Below are 19,282 nucleotides of genomic sequence, written 5' to 3'. Positions count from 1 at the left end.
CCATCCATAATTAAAGCTTCATTATGCTTGACAAGGGAAGGAATGAAGTGCATTTTGGTGGGGGGAGTCTTTGGTGGGGGGAGTGTTTTTTGCTTTATTATGATTTCTCACAGCTTTTTCAATCTTTTGTTTTTCCTACATCTTCAGTCATTCAACAATTTGGTGTATTCTACCACTCACAGTGGGACTCCCAGACCTCATTTTAAATTGATGCAGTTCTATTGCATTACGTGTTCAAGTGTTATGCCAGTTATATTCTCATAGCAAACTTCAGTAGGAGGACATGCATTCATTTTGCACCATTTTCTAAACTTCCTAGTAGGGAAACAGAGTCCTTTAAAAAGTGTGGTGGCAGCAATTGGATCTTTTGGGATGAACATGGAATCACAGAGTGTGTCAGGCTGGAAGGGACCACAGTGGGGTCATCTGGTCCAACCTCTCCGTTCCAGCAGAGTTTTCCCAGAGCACATGGCACAGGATTGTGTCCAGACAGCTGAGAAACTTATTATCCTGCTCTGATTTTGTTAGTAATAAATTCAATTAATAACTGTCTGTTTTGCCCATGATAATATTTGCAGGAGGAGGTCTCCATGTTCTTATCTCAACTCATGAACCCTTCATTATATTTTCCCTCCCCTGTCCACTTGTGGAGGGGAGTGAGAGAGCAGATTTGGTGGGTGCCTGGCATCCAGCCGTGGTCAAACCACACACAGGGTTCCATGGACTTACAGTTTGCCAGACAGTCTGTGGAATCTCCATCCTTGGAGGCAGACAAAACCATGGCCCTGAGCAAACTACATTAATTGTCTGCTCTGAGAAGGGCTGTTGGGCTAAATAATTTCCAGAGTTTCCTGCCCATTTCAATGTTTCTGCGATTCTCTGATTTGTACAGCTGAAAAAAAGAATACATCCTGTTTTAGTGTTGTTTTTTGTGCTCTGGTAATGTTCCCTTACTGGTAATGCATTTAGCAGTGTCTATATTATTATGTCTATTAGTGCTAAATTAATTCTTTTTACGAGAGACAGTGTCATATGATGTCAACATATGCTCACATTTGCTCCTTTATATGGTGAGTGTTCAGAAATGAAGGAAACAAACTCATGGGTAATTTGCTGTGTTTTCACAGAGAAAATTTCAGAGCTGAATGTCGTTGCTTTTTTTTTTTTTTTTTTTTTACTACTTGAAAACGTATAAATGAATCTGTTCATGAAACAGCTCTTTCCTTATTGCCCTAGCAATAGGGAGTTTTTGATTGTATCTCCATCAGTTTATGAATAGCATCAGATGGATGCTGTGCTGAAGATGGCCTTTTTCTGTGTAGGAGAAAACAGTCTGAATGGAGGAACAGCCTGCGTCACCAATAACTTTTTTAGAAAGAGAAGGGTTTGCCACTGTTGTTTTTATTGTTGTTTTTCCTTAGTCCTCCACAATTCTGAAAAGCAGCCATAAAATCTGATCATTTCACTTGTTCCTCTCACAAAGCTTGAGTCAGCTGGCTGACTTAGATCCAGCAAACCATGGCTCTGAGGGACTTTTTTATTTACTATGGGAGCATTACAATTTTCCCTTTTACTTGTACTCCGATGAAGATTTCTGGGTTTGTGTTTTTCTTTGCCAGGCTGGACTGTGGAACGTGCCTTTTATGCTTGGATATTCCCCATTCCGCGTTAATGTTCGGATTTCTGTCTTTTCAGAGTGACATGTTGGATGTGAACCAGATCATCAAAGACCTGGCCTCCATGGTGCATGAGCAAGGAGACACAATAGGTAGGTGTCACATGAAAATTATGGGCTTTATTACCCTCTGCCACCATTCCAACGTGATCTTGTCCCTCACGAGCAGCCCTTTGTTGATGCTGTGATTATTTTCCCTGTGTTTTGAGCTTTTTGTACATCCAGAGATGTTTTGATCTGACAAGCTGCCCTGTGCAATAAGGTTCTCATGTTATGGACAGTTTGCTGGTATATTTAGCATAAAATAGAATTCACAGGGAGATAAATCCATTCCCTTTAGACTGCAAAAAGGAAGATGGAGAATATATAACATTAACTGGAAAGGGATCTAATTCTTCCTTTCTACCTGGAACTGTAATTAAAAAACAATAGTAGTAGTAATTATTATTATGAGTATTGATGAAACTAGAGAAAATTAAGCAGCTTTTTGTTTCCAAATAGAATTTTCATTCCACATAGCAGGGTGTGTCTAATTAAATTTACAGAAGCCTGACATCAAGATGTGCTCATATACAGTCTGAAGTTTCTACCTATTAGTTGATCTCCTCCTGTTCTCCAGCTACCAATGACTAGGAAAAAACCAGATGGAGGAAACTGGGAAAAGACATGAGAGTGACCCCTAGTCCTGTCTTTAGAAGCGCCCCATCACTGAGAGCCACCACTTTTTGTGAAAAGAGAAATAAAACACTTTAGATCAGCTCCCTCTGACCTTTGTCTTTGTCACTGCTCTTTTCTGATGAAGAAAAATCGGACTTTTTTTCTGTCTCTAATTTTGTGTATGGACAATAATAATATGTGGTACTTCTGAAACAGCCTACTTCCAAATTTGAGAGCTAATAGTCCTAAAGGCTCGTTGAGGGACCTAAACTCCAGAGGAGCAAGGTTTGTGGGGCTATTTCTCACCTCAAGTCTCAGCTGGAGTTCTCACTGGTGCTCCTGGGAGCAGGAGCAAGCCATATGCAGACCTTTAAAGCAGAAACTCTCCTCTTCTGCTTATTAATCATTCTGGATTTCTTTGCCAAGTTCATACCTTTGCAAATTTCCATTAGCATAAGATACACTTACAAGAACTACACCCCTCTGAGAAACACCACTCGGGTTCACAGGGGCAGGAAAAAATCTAAATTATATTTAAAATAAGTTTTTTGTATATTTTCTTCTTTTTTGCTACTTCTTTTCCTTTTTTTTTTTATTTTTTCTTTTTCCCTTAATGCTGGTTTGAAAGCTTATTTTTGTACATGGATAACTTTGGAGCCTGATTCATCTCTAAAAGCACATCAGATGCTAATGCCTTGAGGGACATGACAACATACATCAACTAGCTTCAAGATCCTCACAACTCCTTTTCTTAAGGCAATATTTATTATTTTAAGATGTTACCCATGCACAGAAGCCATCCCAGTATTAACTTCCCTGTGAGAAGCTGTTAGACTAAGTAGGACATTTTGTTTTTGAGCCAGCATAAGGTTTTTGTGGGGTTTTTTTGTTGTTGTTCTTCTTCTTCCTCTTAGACTCCAGCAGATTTTTAACAGGTTTTTTTGACTATCTTTTAATCCTGACAGCCAATCAAGGTATCTTCCCAACCAATTGCTGAAGGGTCCCACTGTTTATCTTCTGACATTCATATTACACAAAAGTAAGTGAGGTGAAGAATCAGGAGGCAAGGGATGTTGAAACCCCCACAGTGATAATTTCATGATGACAAGAGACAGCTCTCTTGGCACTTGTTTTATTTTTTTTTTTAAGTCTGTTCCTCTGACATGCATGGAATGAAAGCTCTGTGTGCGCTTGTTTAGGAAACGCAGGGAAGACCAAACCAGGGAATATGAGATGAGCCCCTCAGCAAAATGCTCCCAGAGAAATCCCCTCTCTGGTTCACCTGAGCTGGGGAGAATTGTGGGGAGAGTTTGTCTGGCCTGTGCATGGCACAGGCAGAGTAACCCGTGCTTCTTGCAAAAACCTAAAAGGAGTTTTTTCTGGCATGTGGGCCAGTTCCTTAAGGAACACCTTGATAATGCTCCCTAGGGGAGAGAGCAATTTCTGTCATGCAGGAAAGAAATAAAATGCAGACTTGGGAGAGGATATCTCTATTATTTTATATCTTCTGCAAACAAACTCTGTGCCCAAGTTCCTGGTCCTGGCATCTTTTTGGTACAAATATTTAATTATGCATTACCGTATCAGTGAGCCCAAGCCTCTGAAACCAAAACAAACCAATGGCCTGGGTTAGCTGGGAATCAGCAGTCTCCCCAAAACAATCCTGCAGGAGCTCCTGGCAAAAGCATCCCAGTGCAGCTTCATCACATAGGCTGCTTGTGAGGGGAAGGAGAGCAAGGAGGAGGACACTAGTGGGACAAAGCAATAATTGGCTCTAGAACTGGTGTTGGTGACATGGTTTCGGTTCAATGGAACCCTGTCTGCAGATTTGCAGCTGCTTGGGAGAGATGGGATCCACCACATAAGGAGGACTTTAGTAATGGTGGGGGAGGGAGGGTGTGACCAGCAGTCCCTGCCTGGCAGCAGAGGACAGGATTGCTGAGAAAAGGACATGGGGTGATGTGGCAGGAAAGGTTCCCAAAATCATCAAAATGGGGTGTGGGCAGGGTCACCTTCAGACCTGGAAGTGAGCAGGGAAGTTGCCTACCAGGCACCACCATCATGGACAAATATCCCAAATCCTCTGCAGGAACTGAAGATTCTGTGGTGCTAAATGCACAAAGTACAGGGAATAAACCTGAGGAGTTAGAGATCTGTGTGAAGTTGCAGAGCTACAATTTTGTTGGGATCATGGAGATGTGGTGGGTTGGCTCTCGTGATGAAGTGTTGCCTTGGAGGAATACAGGCTCTTTAGGAAGGATAGGATAGGAAAATGAGGAGGAAGAGTTGCCCTTTATGTGAGAGAGCAGCTGGAGTGCATGGCATGCTGCCTGGAGATGGATGAGAAGCTGGTGCAAATTTTATGGGTCAGGATTAAAAAGAGGACAGGCAAAGTGCATGAGGCCCTTTACAGACAGACAGGAACAGCCTCACCTTTGCAGGTTCTGGTCCTCACAGGGGATTTCAACCACCTCAGCATCAGCTGGAAGGACAACACAGCAGGGCATAACTATTCCATAACTATTCCTGGCATGCATTGAGGACAACTTTGGGGATCTGATGGACAAATGGCAAGATCTCCAGATGGCCAGAAGAGGTTCATCTCCACTAAACTTTACTGTCATGGTAGCAGAAGGATTCTGCAGCCAAAGCATTCAAGGATTAAAGGCTTGGCACTGTGAGAAGAAAATTATGTTGGAGGTGATTGCAGCTGCAACAGTCCCTCCTTTCCATACTCATAGATGTCCACTCAGCTGAAATGTAAGTTCCCCAACAGCCTGAAACATTCCCAGTGTTTCATGCTGAACATCTCTGTTTTGATGTGCGAGCTTGTACTTTGGTCGTACTGGGATGTGTAGGCAAACTTCCATGGAATCAGTTTTGTGACTGGTGTTAGGGAGAAGAGAATCCTTAAATCCTCAGTTCCTCTGAAGAAAGTGTCAACAACACAAATGCAAATATTTGTATTGAAACCTGATGAAAGCAAGTGCACATTTGTCCACTTTTCTAGGCTTCTGTTTGTCTTGTAACCAAGAACAAAATTGACCTGAATAGGAATGAGTGCTTATTTTTTTTGCCCGAGGCTAAAGGAAATGCTGTCCTGTGTTTTAGAAGAGCTCTTTTTCCATCTTACCTGTGTATGTAACCTTAGTAGTTATGCCAGAATAACATCCAAAATCTACATTCCTGATCTAAACTGCTCGATTTCAACTTTCACCACTTCTATCACTGTTTACAGCTCAATCGCATTTCTCAAAGCTACAAGGAAAGATCCACATTGTTCTGAAAACATTTTACAATTTTAAAAGTGTCACATTTCTGACTCTTTTTGAGCAGTTTTGGAAACAAGTTTTTTGTATCTGTAACCTCCCCAACTCCCTAAACTGGGAAAAGATCCCAAGTTCACATAGTGGCCACGTATTTTAACATTGCAAGAACAGAAACACAGGAAGGAATTTACCAGTTCTCTACCTCTTTGTCCAGAATAAATGTAGACAAATCTATCTTTGCGCAAATCTCACTGGCTGAAAGAATCATGGAATCATAGGACAATTTGAGTTGGAAAGGACCTTAAAGATCAACCAGTTCCAACCCTCTGCCATGGGCAGGGACACCTTTCACTAGACCAGATTGCTCCAAGCGCTGTCCAACCTGGTCTTGGACACTTCCAGGGATGGGAAAGCCACAGCTTCTCTGGGCAACCTGTGCAAGGGTCTCACCATCCTAACAGGAAAGAATTTCTTCCTACTAAACCTACTCTACTGTAGTTTTAATCCATCCCCCCTTGTCCTGTCACTCCAGGCTCTTGTAAATAGTCTCTCCATCTTTCTTGCAGGCTCCTTTCAGGTACTTGAAGGCTGCATTTAGATCACCACAAACCCTTCTCTTTTCCAGTCCCAATTGTCTCAGCCTTTCCTCTTAGGGAGGGGTGCTCCATCCCTCTAATTAACTTGGTGGCCTCCTCAGAACAGATCAATGTCCTACTGTGTCAAGCTTAAGACTTCCTCAGACTTTCTTTTTAGACCTATACTTATCCAGACTTAGATCTTGGTGCTACTTAGCTTTCACTTCACTTGATTCTTGAAGTCTGGACTTTTTATATCTAAAAATAACTGGATGAAAAAAATTCTTTATGTGATCTAAAGTTGATGTTTCCTCACTTAACAAACACTTCTGCCTGGTATCTGTCAGGCTGGAGCCCACAGACCTGAAAAAAGAAGTCAAGACATGGCAGCTGCTGCTTTCCTTCAGTCAGGAGGAACTTCTTGATGGGCCAATGTATTCAGTCCTTGAGCAATGCTGCCATTCACTGATGTGCCACACTGTCACTTATTGCCTAGTGATGGTAACAATAGCAATAAACTTCCTTCAAAGGAAAAGATACTTGCATGAATGCAAATAGGTTGCTTATTTTGGAAGCTCTGGGATATGGGGAGGTTTTTTCAGTTTTGTTTTTGGGGTTTTTTTTTAATATTTTTTTGGTTTTTTCCTGTGAAATCAAGTCCACTTTGTTGCCTTTCTGACCCGAAGGCCGTCAAGAGGGCCCATCAGCACATCCTCCTCCAGTCTGACTGCCTGGATGGCACAGCCAGGAGTCTGCTGTCAGACTGCAAACTGAGCTGGGAAATCATTCAACTGGAGCCTTAACTAAACCCTCCCGAGTTATATGTCTCAGCTTGGGACATCTGCAGAAAATGAGCACATCTTGAGAACAGTCCCCTAACATCTGAATGTAACAGCTTTAACATCTCCAATCAGTTGAATGTCACCTGCAAAGTCTCTCATTTGCTTAAGATTCCTAAGTGATTCTCAGAGGAGGCTGTTATGGGAGCGTGTACATTTATGTTCTTATTGGTTCCTGATGGGTTGGAAAATCTTCTCCTGGCTGTGTTGCTTTCAGCGACTTGATATGACCCAGAATGATGTGTCAGTACAGAGCACAGCCCATGCACGAAGGGTACACTGGAGTGTTTCTGAGTCATGTACAATGTATTCCACTTCCCATTCACTTCCTATCAGCGATTGAATGACAGACACAGATCGGCAGGGAATCTGAATCCTTTATTCAAAGGAGTCAGTTGGTTTTATACACTTTCCTAAGGCACGGTATTTCTTTATATGGCGTGACCTATCCCGTGTTGCCACATCAGCAACACACTTTCTCAATGTCCTTTTTTGGGATGATCACTCGCTGTTCACCCGCCCGTCAGCTCCCGGCAGGCTCTTCTCCATAGGGCTCTGCCGTGTGACACCTCCTCCCCCCAGGGTCCGGTGGAGACAAGCCTCTGTGTGCCACCATGTGCTCCTTTGTGCTGCCATGTGCCTCTGCAAGCAGGTTTTACAGCTCACAACCCAATTCTATCTTAAAACACCCTATAACTTCCCAAGAAACTTCCCATTTCTTTGTTCACCTTCAGTATATGCCTTGTCATCAGTTGTGTTTCTCCTAAGTCTAACAAAGCTTTATTGCAAACCACCCCAGCTGCTGAAATTGTATGGTATTATTATTCTTAATTGCCTTGTAGGCAACAATTTGAAAATCATGGTCATTGGGTCACTGGCACAGGTTTCCCAGAGAATCTGTGGCTGCCCCACCCCTGGAAGTGTCCAAGGCCAGGTTGGATGGGTCTCTGATCAACCTGGTCTAGTGGAAGGTGTCCCATGGCAGAGGGTTAGAATGAGATGATCTTTAAGGTATCTTCTAAGCCAAACTAGCCTGTGATTCTATGTTGTGTTTTATACGGCTCTGCTTTCCCTGTTTATCTGGACTGCAGCAGTGGTGGCGTCCACTGAACAGCTCTCTGGACAGGGCTGGGCAGCCTGTAAGGTGCTCAGTGTCATATGAGGCACTGCTTGGTGACCTCTGCTACGACAGAGTTGTTGGAGCCAGGTGTGGACTACTGTGATCTCTGACCGACTCATTTTACTTGAGATAACAAGCAGCACAAAAACTGCATGAACTTTTGTGTTTCTCTCCTCTTTCTGCTCTCTGTGAATGTGATTATTTGTGTCATCCTTTGCATGAGGACTCTCACATTTAGCTCTCATGCTGGCAGTGCTGGTAAGACAGCACATGCTGGCTTACAAGGAGAAGAATAATGGGCGACTCCACACTTGCAAATTTACTAACGCCTAAAGATTTGTCTGCTGTGTTTGTTTCTGTGTTTGACCCTCATAATGTGATTGGGCTGGTATAATTACAGTTAATGAGCCAGCTAATTTTGTACAAGAAGCAAGGCTCTTCCTTCCACAAGGTTTATTGCCACCCGTAGGATTCTTCTCACATCAATTTATCCAGAGCAGTTTTTGGGCTTTTTAGTTAGAACTGCCGCAGTCGCAGTTTCTAATAACACTGCACTTGAGCAGTAAATGTCAGAAAGGCAGAAGCTGCCCAGGTGGGTGGTTTATTTCTGCTGGGAGGTGCAATTCTCTGCCAGACTGTTTGGGAAACATGACTGGTGAAGTTTAAGTAAATCAAAAGAGCCATGTAAAGCAAAAGAGGTCAAGCAAGTTGTAAATATCAGTGACCTTACTTGGTAGGTAAAATATATGATCTTTCCAAGGCAGCAAGCAGAAATAAAATATATTTATTTCTATGAATCCACACCCCTACCAAACTTATTTATTCCTGTGACAAACTCAGAAACTTCTTTCATCAGCAATAGGACTTGATAACTCAGCTGTGTGATGGGAAGTGAGTTTTGTGTTAATTATAGACAGAAGTGGACTTCTGAAAAATGTTGCATGCAAATGAAATTAAGGGATTTATCCAAACTGTGTCAATTCATGAGATGTATTAGATGTATTTGCAGAAAAAATAAAATTTTGATCTTTACTTCTTTTTTTTATTTGCAAATTTAAAGAAACATATTTTATTTTTCTTTAACTTGGATGTCTTACAGAATTTAAAAAAAAAAAATGTACTGAGTGTAAATCACAAGGAAAAGGTTGCCCAGAGAAGTTATGGACTCCCCATCCCTGGAAGTGTTCAAGGGCAGGTTAGATGTGGCTTGGAGCAACCTGGGATAGTGGAAGGTGTCCCTGCCTTTGGCAGGGGGTTGAAACAAGATGACCTTTAAGGTCCCTTCCAATCCAAACCATTCCACAATTCTCTGATTCTATGGAAGGAAAGGGTGTGCTACAGGAAAATATCTGGAACTTCCCATTCAAAGCAATTTGAGCTGTTTTGCTCTGTAAATTGCTTTCAGAGATTATTTGGGGAATAAAAAAATCTGACACACCCATAAATTACTTCATGAAAAAAACCCTGTTGTCAAAATAACTTTTTTTAATCAGAAAAAGAAGGAAATAGGGAAAAAATTTGATCAGGTCTGTTGCCATGATATAAAATCCTCACATGTGCAAATTTTGTGGGTTTAAAGCTAGAGCCTTGGATTGATTATCCCAGGCCATCTGAGAGCATCATATGGGAATTAAGGACACCTTGGATGGGTAACTGAGAGTGTGCAGTGGTCACTGAGTCCAGAACAGGCACCCTCAGGACGCTCTTCACGTGCTGACTCTTCTCCTGTGGCAAACATCAGGAATTTGAGGCCACTTGTCTCTGTAAGAAAGAGCAGTAAATTGCTTTGCAAATGCCACAGTGATAATATTTCTGCACTCTGCCATTTAGCACCGAGCAGATGATAGGAGGTGCCTTATTCTCTGACAGGATGTGTTGTTTCCAATAGATACACACAGGACAATGTTTGAATTTTAAATCCCTGGGAGAGGTATTCTGGCAGGCATGGCAAACCTCTGGCCGGGCAGTACCATTTTTCAGCACATCCATATGTAGCAGATGCTTGACATTTCCAAGATGCATTTCAAGGACAATATAAATCATTCAGGAGAAAAAGTGCTGTAAATTTATGCTGGTGTTCAGCCATTGCCCTGTAGCCACTTTTATTCATTCAGACCAAGGGGTTTGGGCTGTTGGCTGAAGAAAACCAACAGGAAGAGCTGGTTATGACATTTTAGGGTTCTTCAAATACTCTTTCCAGGCCTGCCTGGAAAATGGTGCTGACTGGTTGTTCAGTGCCTCAGTCCTTACCTCTGAGGGTTGTGATGTGTTGTTGTGTGGAAGAATTAGAGATCTGCTGCAATCAGATAGGAAGGTAGGTTCTATCTGCCTTTTTTTGGAAGCAATAACCACAGCTCCTGATGAGTCACAGAGCTGAAAATTGTATTTTCTTGCACCAATCTAAGCCAGTGTGACCCATTTAGCCTGAGTTTAACATATGAGCACAATTATTTTATAAATCCTCTCGTGTGCAGGATTTATAACTCAATGTTTACATTGAAGTTTGCAAATTACTAACCCTGAGCCATTTTAAACTTTGCTCTGGAAGAATTGTCATAGTTTTCCTTCCCTTTAACATCCACAGTTCTGTCTGCACTACGCCTGAGGGTCTTTTGTTCGTGGAATGACACTCGCTTAAAACTTTCCAAGTACATGGAAATTCGAATGGGCAAAATTCATTTTCACGCTGAAAGCAATTTCCCTCCAAACTTGGCTTTTAATTAGGAAAGAAACCTTTATGTATTACCAAAATACTCCCTTTTTTCCCCCCTTCTTCTTTTTATTGTGCCTCTCAGTATGCTGTATTGATTATTTTTAGCCAGAAGTTGTAGCGATAAAAGAGGGTTAAGCTTATTAAAGTGCTAGAAATAAAACCATACTATGAAAACCTGAAGGGGCCCATTTTGGTTACTGCCAAGTGGGAGCATTTAAAAATTCTCATTCACAAGCTCACTTTCCTTTCTTTAAAGTGGTTCAGCTGAAATTCTGCCTTGTGAAACCAATCCATTGTTGCTGCTTTAAAAATTCAGGTCATATGAGTGATTCCCTGAAAGATTAGGGCAGAACCCCCACTCCAGCCACTGTCATTCCAGTATTTTCCCATATAAAATTCCTGTTGGTCATTAGAAGGGCTTGATCTCAGGACCCAGATAAATAGCTGGATAGTTGAAAGCTACCTCTTGGGGTCATCATTATTTTCATCTCCGTGTGATAAATGTGTCATAAAATCATAAAAAATTGAATCTAAAACCTGGCTAGCTCTGTCACCTTCACAACTCCTATTGCAAGATTGTGTTTTAGATGCAAAATTATAAATATTTTCCTAATTCTCTGATGTATTTGGTTGCAAACACCATGTGCTTTGGTGCAGGCCTGTCCCTCAGTTTACCAAAATGTTGATCTCATCCCCTTAGGATTTTTGTTTTCAAGTTGTACAATAAATTTGTCATCAGAGTCTGAGGGCAGAAAGTTGTTACGGGATTCAGCTTCTTTGAGAAATTCCAGACCCAGGGCTGGGTTATCTCATCTGTTTGGGAACAAAGTCACTGTCCCTTCATCACAAAGCCAAAAGGAAAGGAAAAGGCAGATCCCTCCTGCAGGTTTTTTCAGCCTACTGAGGATGCTACCACCCTTATCTCTCTATCCCCAAGCGAGGTACCTTGGCAAGGAGCCTGAAAGTGGCCAAGGTGAGTCCTGAACCACCACTAGTTCAGCAAACATTCACTGAAATGCCTGTCAGTGACATATTCATCATTGACTTAGTAACATATTGACTTATTGCTTATTTTTTTTGTGATTTGAGCCAAATTCTCTTTCCTCTCCTTGCTTTCCTGTGTTAATCATCAGAAATCTCTAGTTAAATTGCTTTACATATTAATGTCTCATTATTTTAAAGCTTTAGAGCTGGTTTGGTGGTTTTTTTTCGTTTGTTTTAGTTTTCCCCTGTGCCTCAGGATTACAAGTTGCTTCAAAAAATAGAATTTAAATGGGAGGTTTACTTATTCCAAGGCTGGTATTCGCCCACTGGGAGAATGAGTGAGCAGAAACAGTTCCACCAGGGCCCAACCTCCCTCTGTAACATCCTTCGACTCATACAGGACAGGTAGCACACATCCTTACTTGGGAAAGCCTGTTCTGGGGAAAACCTGGATGCTGTTTGCAAAAAGAGTGCCTAAGGTATGGTTCTCCCATTCCATGGAGCGCTGAGGGGGTGTGCACAGTGTTTAATTTTATCTAACGATGGCAAATCTCCTCAGGCCTCCCTGCAGGCAGCGGAAAGAGCTGGGTTCCTCCAGAGGGCCTTTTAAGGGAGCTAAATTAAGGAGCTTCTATGATTTCCTTCTTCCCCAGGAGAAGCACAGACAGATTACTCTTGTTTTAGAAGGATATATTTAATACATTTCTCCTCTGTAGCTCCTCTCTGCCTAAATGATTAATTTTCTGAGGCCAGTCAGCCTTTAAGAGATGTTGAGCAGTGAAAGGTGTCTGCACTAAGATCCCAAGAAACTTTATACACGAGCAAGTTCTGTTACATTGATTAGGCCCTTGGGGTTTTGCTCTTCTTCTCCTTTGATTGTGGATTTTTGGTTATTTTTTTTTTTGCTTTTCTTTGCTTTTTTAAAAAATTATTTTAAGTGCATAATTACATTAACAGACTTTAACACAGTTCCATTTAAAAATGGCAAAACCTGAATGCAATCACTTTCCACAAATTATCTGCAAACTCTCATTTCTTTGTCCACCACAGAAGTGGCAAGATTAATTCCTGTTCTTTCCTTTAGAACCAAAGAATAAATTACTTGAATCTTTTGTGGCATGTCTTAATCCAACCCCCAATACTATTAATTGAAGAATTTCCATTGGTTTTATTAAGGATTTGAGAAATCCCTGGAACATTATTCTCCAATTTCTACCTGTGGTTGAGTTCTCCTGATCATGTTCATGCACTGTGTGGTGTATTTTGTGTTCAAATGCTCCTGGAAACAGACCAAGAGCACCTCCTCTTCCACTGTGGCCAGAAATTATTGGCTGCACATCTCTTGGGGGACAAACTGGTCAAGATTTCCAAGATTTCTGCTGGAAAAACAAACCCTTTTAATGCAGGTTTTATACCATAGGTGTCTTGCTTTCTAAGCATAGTCAAGAGTCAAAGTTAATACTTGTTTTTGGTGGAAGTGGGGACCTTCCAGTTCTGATGTGTAGCTGATAATCTTTCTTTTCCAGTCTCATTTTGATTCCTTGTGGTTCCTCCAGGCTTCCCCCAGTGCCAGACAAACCAATTTAGGGTGAGATTTTCCTTGCTTAATTTTAGATTCCATCAATTTGCCTCAATCTGAGCCAAGTTGCCGCTCCACTGCAGCTTGGAAATGTGGTCCAGGAGTTTGGCCTGTGGTTTGTTTAATCTGATCAACTCCTGGAGAGTGGGAGGAATTGCACACCATGGATTTGTTCTCTGTGATATTGTCTGAGATGATTTGATCAAGAACAGATACCCGGGCATGGTCAATAACCCACATGGACCGGAATGAATCTTATCCCTGAACTCTAATAACGAGATAATTTCAGGTGTCATGTCCCTTCTATAATTTAATCTAGTAAATTTATCAGTCTTGAGCTGCTTTTCGTTGAATTCCCTGTCACTCTTCCCGTCGATTTCAGTGGGAATGGGATGAGAGGTAACCTCCATCCTGTCACAGAACCCATGGAGAGCTGTCAGTCATCCTGCCTCTGACTGATGGGTTGGATGTTCATCAAAATGGGTGTTGGTCCTACTTCCCTGCAGAACTACAGGTCACAAACAAGGGGCTGCTCCTCTCTTTATGCCCATGAGTAATTTGCTGAATTGCTGTTGCTGTAAAGCCTTTGGTTTTGGTTTGCACCCTGTAATTATCTTCTATTCTTTTAATTTGCAGATAGCATTGAAGCCAACATTGAGACCTCTTCTTCTAACGTAGAATCAGCCAACGAGCAGTTGGCAAAAGCAAGTCAGCACCAAGTAAGTGGGACTATAAAAACCCTACAAATGCTTTCAGTAATAGTATTTGCAATAAACAAAACACCTGGCAGCTGTGAACCACTGGGCACATGGATTTGTGCTACCTGGAAAGACGATAAAGCATATTCCAAGTAGGAGCTAAACTTTTATATATATATATATATATATATGTATATATATATGATTAAATTACCGTAGCACAGACAATTTGCTTTAGAGCAGTCATTAAGAGATCTGCATATTAAACAGACATTTCCCAGTAGGAAAGTCAACAATTAGCTACTTTTGTTCTTGGAAAGACACCATAAAAAGCACATCATTTATATGTGCTTTGTTTGGTGTGTTTCCCTATAATCAGGCAACAGTACTTTAGGAAAAGAACTTGAGTTGTCAAACAATATGATGTGGTTGGTGAATAATGGCTGTGGTGGTGTTGGTGTTCAGCACTTTTCAACAGCAGTTTGAGGGATTTTTTTATGAATTGGGTTTTTTTTCTTCATTGGAGCAAGAATAAAACACACACACACACATACACACAGAGAAACATTAATCATTTTGAAAACAGCTTGTGCAGAAATAACTCTTCAGTGGTAATTGTTAGTACTTTCCAGGGATGAACGGGGGTGGGGGAATGAACAAAGAAAAACTTGTTATCAATTGCATTATGACTGACAGAAAAAAAAACCTGCTAGTTTTCTTTTTTCCTCAAGCATAAATTGGTTATTTTCGTGTGCCTGGAGTTTTGACAAAATGTGGCGGAGCTCCAAGAGAGCACATAGTGCCTTTTAGTTGGTCCTTGGGCACAATGGACTCTGAAGCTCTGGGGCAAACCTCCAGACCAAGGGAGTGAGACTCACAGGTGTTTGTTTTACTCTGATGTAATGGAGTGATGTGATTTGAAAATTATCTATAGCTCATTTTCTGGTGAACCATATTGTCCCAGTTTTGGGTAATGAGTTTTGTAGAACTTTGATATTGCAGAAAATAAGCGTGGTCTACAACAAAATCTTGGTTTTTAATGTATATTTATTCAAGATTATGTTTGTCACCCTGCATGTAATCCTGCATTCACTTTGAAAATAACTTGTTACATACCACATGAAGTCTAAAATGAAACTGGAATGAATTTAATACTTGACCTGACTGTAAAGCTGATTGCAAAGCTGCAAATGAGTTAATGATGACTTTGGCTAAAAAGGTCAAAGAGGAGTCAGGCAGAAAATGAATGCAGTACAGTCTAAAGGATCTGCTTTCTTCAGCCAGCAGGAACTGCTGAAATAGTCTGCCCAGACAGGAGGCCATTTTTACCTCAAATATGTTCATCAGGATAAAGATATAGCCAGTTTTAGCAAGGCAACCCCTGCTAAGGGCATAAATATAAACTGATTGGTGTACATGAGAAAACAGAGTCTCTCTTGCGCTTGAAATGAGCCCATATAGACAAATATCACTGAGAAAACTTCATCTGCTAACGAAAATATGCAATCCAGATCTCCTGTGGAGCACAGGGAACTCTCCTGTACCCTACTGGGTGTGGATCACCAGACAAACACATGTAAAAATGGCTCGCCCTCTGTCACCTCTTTCATGAGGTTCCCTGGGATGTGACCGGAAAATGAGGCAGCATTTTTGTCACTTTCACTGCTGGCCTGGGGCTGGTCAAATTGCATGTGATGCCTCATGTGTTGTGTGCCATGATATCTGCTCATCTTACACCCGAAGGGACACTGTCCCCATGGTGTGACAGCAAGGGCCCTGATCCCACAGCCCTCAGGGCTGCTGTCGGGAGGAATGTTGATGCCCCTTGCATACATATGGATAATGCAGTGTGAGTACAGGTCACCCTTCCTGGGTGGTTTGCCTGGTTTTGGCTGCTTTGGAAATATCTGGGATGGGTTTGGGAGAGTGATCAGCCAGATGGCCCTATGGGTGAACTGCTTTTAAGGGACCTGCCAGAGCTTTACACACTCTAAATTAAGCCTGTGCTCATCTGTGCTGCTCAGGGATCAGAGGCACAGGCTGTTTCTTAAATCTTACTGAGCAGTTTTCCTCTTTTTGTTAAACTGCTAATTCATGAGTATATTTGCTTGTTACTTATGTTACAGTGTGATTATCCTGTAAACGCAGACTGGCTTACAAACATTGGTTATTTATTACTGTTTATATGTATATAAACGTGTGTGTGTGTGTGTATGCAGTATTTTTATTAGTCTGTGTAGGTTTTTTATTAGTCTGTCAACAAATGTATACATAAATTGAGAAATCAGAAATGTCAACACTGCTGAAACATTCAAGTTTAAGACCTTCTGTGGAACTTAATGGAGGGATTTCTCTCAGGAATAATGATTAAGTGGCTGGTTATTTAATACAATGTTTGCAAGCAATCCATGCAGTCACTTCAACAATACAACCTGGAGAACCAGTCCCAACCTGCACATTAACATAACAAAGCACCAGTAAATAGTTTTTCCTTAGCTACTACAAAATGAAGCATTTAGGTTCCCTGAAATTATAGAAATGTTAAAAAAAAAGTAAATATCTTCGTGCAGGGCTCCTTTGTCTGCATTTTAAATTTGGTAAGGTGCTCCTTCCTCTTGAGATGTGTGTGCTAACAGCAGTGTTTTATTACTTGAAGCGAATTCTCATGTGCCCCATCTAAACTCTAAAAGATTTAGTGGGAGCTGTCAGAGCTTTGGAATAAAGATTTATATATATATACTGGCACATTTTTTTCCTTTCATTTTAAATTATAATTGCAAAATAATTGTTTGTGCTTAAACTTACTTTTAGTACAGGTAGCAGTTAAGCTAGGCCACTGCGTTATCTGTGGGAACACACAGGGTCAAAATGCAGATGAAAGCAGTAAGAGTTGAATATTGATACAAGAAGGAGAGGAATAGAGGCCTTTTTCCCTGTTGGTGACAGAAATGTGACAATTTTACTTTTTTATTCTACTTTCCCTGGAAAATTTGAGTTTGAAAAATGGCTGAGGTGAACAAATCTGGTAGGGAGAAGCCAGTAGAAATTATCTCCTGCACTGGTCATTTTTCAATGCCTTTCTTTTTGGTGAGGGTCTCATTTCTCTTGGGTCTCAAGCAGGAATGATGACTCTGGCCATTAATAACAATGGCCCAGATTTGCATCTTGAAATTTCCTTGTCCCTGCCCCCAGAGAAAATTATTCATCCCACCTATCTCAAAACACCAATTTTAGCTTGGGTCAAACTGCTTTCTGGAAGAGACGGATTTATCGGACCAAATATGAGTGTGTTTGGTGGTGAAGTGTGTTTAAGTGTCTAAACCTCCTTTCCATGATTCAGAAGAAATTGCTTTCAGCACATCTTGTCTCATCTCACAGGAGATGCCTGACATAGGTAGGTCTGATGGCTGCCTTTCATGACAGGTCTGTTCTCTCCTTTGTCCATTAAATTCAGATTATATCAATTATAACACAAATATTTCAATGGAAATTTAATCCCATGCCTATCACCTGTCTCTTTATTGGAAAAAAGGGAATATCTAGACACTCAACCTGCCGCTGAGCTTATTTTAGGTGGGCTGGACATCATACTAAAGGGATGGCTTTTTACTTTGCTCAGTTTGCTCAGAGGTTCCTGCAGATGGATTGAGATGGATTGAGAGGAAGAAAAAGAAACCAATGCAGACTCCATGGGTACACATTAAACCAGTTGCTCTTTTCTTATGCAAAGTTTGGCCTAAGTTCAGCTTGGCCTCACTGACTGAAGGACTCTGTGTGCTGACTGCTGAAGCTAATTTGTTTTAGAAGAGCTGCTTGTGTTGCTCTGATTAATGCTGGTTACTTTCCTTCCCTGTATCCTCTGTGGAAGTCAAGCTAATTTGGATGCACTGGTACTGCAAAAGCAAACAGCAGTTCAGTGACCCACTTGTGTAGTCTAAGAACAATGGGGTTTTTTTCCAGTAAAGAAGCAATTCCTGGGTCTGGCTTTCATGGGTACACAGAGGGGCACTTTGAAGGCTGGAGCTCTAAGGAAAAAAAGCCTCATAAGTCTGTGATATTTGCAGAGATCTTATCGCCTGGGGACCACTGATAAGGGAGTGTCTTCAACTTTCACACAAATAACTCATTGGTATTTTAACAGCAAAAGAAAACTTGAGTTTCAAAAATCACCTTCTCAGAGTCTTTGAAATTTTCTGGCATGGTAGCCCCTCAAAGCACTTGTTACTTATAAATATTGTGACAATGAAGATCATCTCCTCCTCTTCACAATGGATATGCCCTAAGACCTTGTCTTTTGCTGCCATTAAATAATTTTAACCTTAGTTTTATAATTAACAGCCAACTGGCACCATGATATGATGGGATTGCACCCTGACATGTGCAGCAGTCATCCAGTAGCTGCAAAGCCACAGGGGACCAGCATGGTTGGATTATCTTGATGCAAGCGAGCTGCTTAATTTGCTCCTGTCACTTCAAGAAAGACATTGAGGTGCTGAAGCATGTCCAGAGAAGGGTAACAGAACTGGGGAAGGGTCTGGATGATGGAGTGGTTTTGGTCCAAAATACTCATTACTTACTTATTTACCTTCTGTGAGGTAAGAATTAGGAGAAAGCAAAGCAGGCACAAAACTTAAAAGAATATGAAGAAGTTTATTAACAGACCTAAAAGAAAGGAAAAAAGTCAGACCACACCTTCAGAACACTTCACTTCCCCCCCCCCCTTTCTCCCTTCTCCCACTGACAATGTAAAAAGACAACCTTTGAGATTTTCAGTCAGTTTACCACTTCTATAATAACCTTTTCCAGTTCACTTAGGGAGAGGAGTCTCTCTTGCTCATGCTATGGAGACATCTCCACAAGAAGTTCTCTCATGGCTTCAGTATCACAACGAGACAGCTGCCTGGGTTGGTTCTCTGCTTTCATGTGAGAGTCCCTTCCCCTGACTTACAGCTTTCCCCACAGCTGCTTTCGAGCGTCCGGTCTTGAGCTACTGGGGTACAATTTTAAGGCTGAGCTGTTCAGAAACAAAGGTTCTCTTCACCCATCTCTGGAAGCATCTTCATCTCTAGGAATAGAGGCCCTCCCCCTTCCCTGGGAGAAAAAGGGTTCTCATCATCTTCATCTCTAGGACTATCTCTGGGAGCATCTCTAGGAACAGAGGTCTTCTCCTTCC

The 19,282-nt window shown here is 41.4% G+C and overlaps 1 protein-coding gene across 5 annotated transcripts in view; it reads left to right on the top strand.

Annotated features, from left to right (window-relative positions):
* Nucleotides 1-19,282, top strand: part of TSNARE1 (t-SNARE domain containing 1) — a 461,757-nt gene that overhangs the window by 271,720 nt on the left and 170,755 nt on the right. For all 5 annotated transcript variants that reach the window (XM_039549499.1, XM_039549497.1, XM_039549498.1 and 2 more), the window contains exons 10-11: nt 1,696-1,768; nt 14,048-14,130. In XM_039549499.1, coding sequence (XP_039405433.1) covers nt 1,696-1,768; nt 14,048-14,130 — 156 coding nt within the window. The remainder of the gene's footprint in view (nt 1-1,695; nt 1,769-14,047; nt 14,131-19,282) is intronic.

Source organism: Corvus cornix, chromosome 2, assembly GCF_000738735.6.
Source record: "Corvus cornix cornix isolate S_Up_H32 chromosome 2, ASM73873v5, whole genome shotgun sequence".
NCBI classification, from domain to species: domain Eukaryota; kingdom Metazoa; phylum Chordata; class Aves; order Passeriformes; family Corvidae; genus Corvus; species Corvus cornix.
Note: the sequence above shows the minus strand (reverse complement) of the source record. Positions and strands in the feature narration are given on the sequence as shown.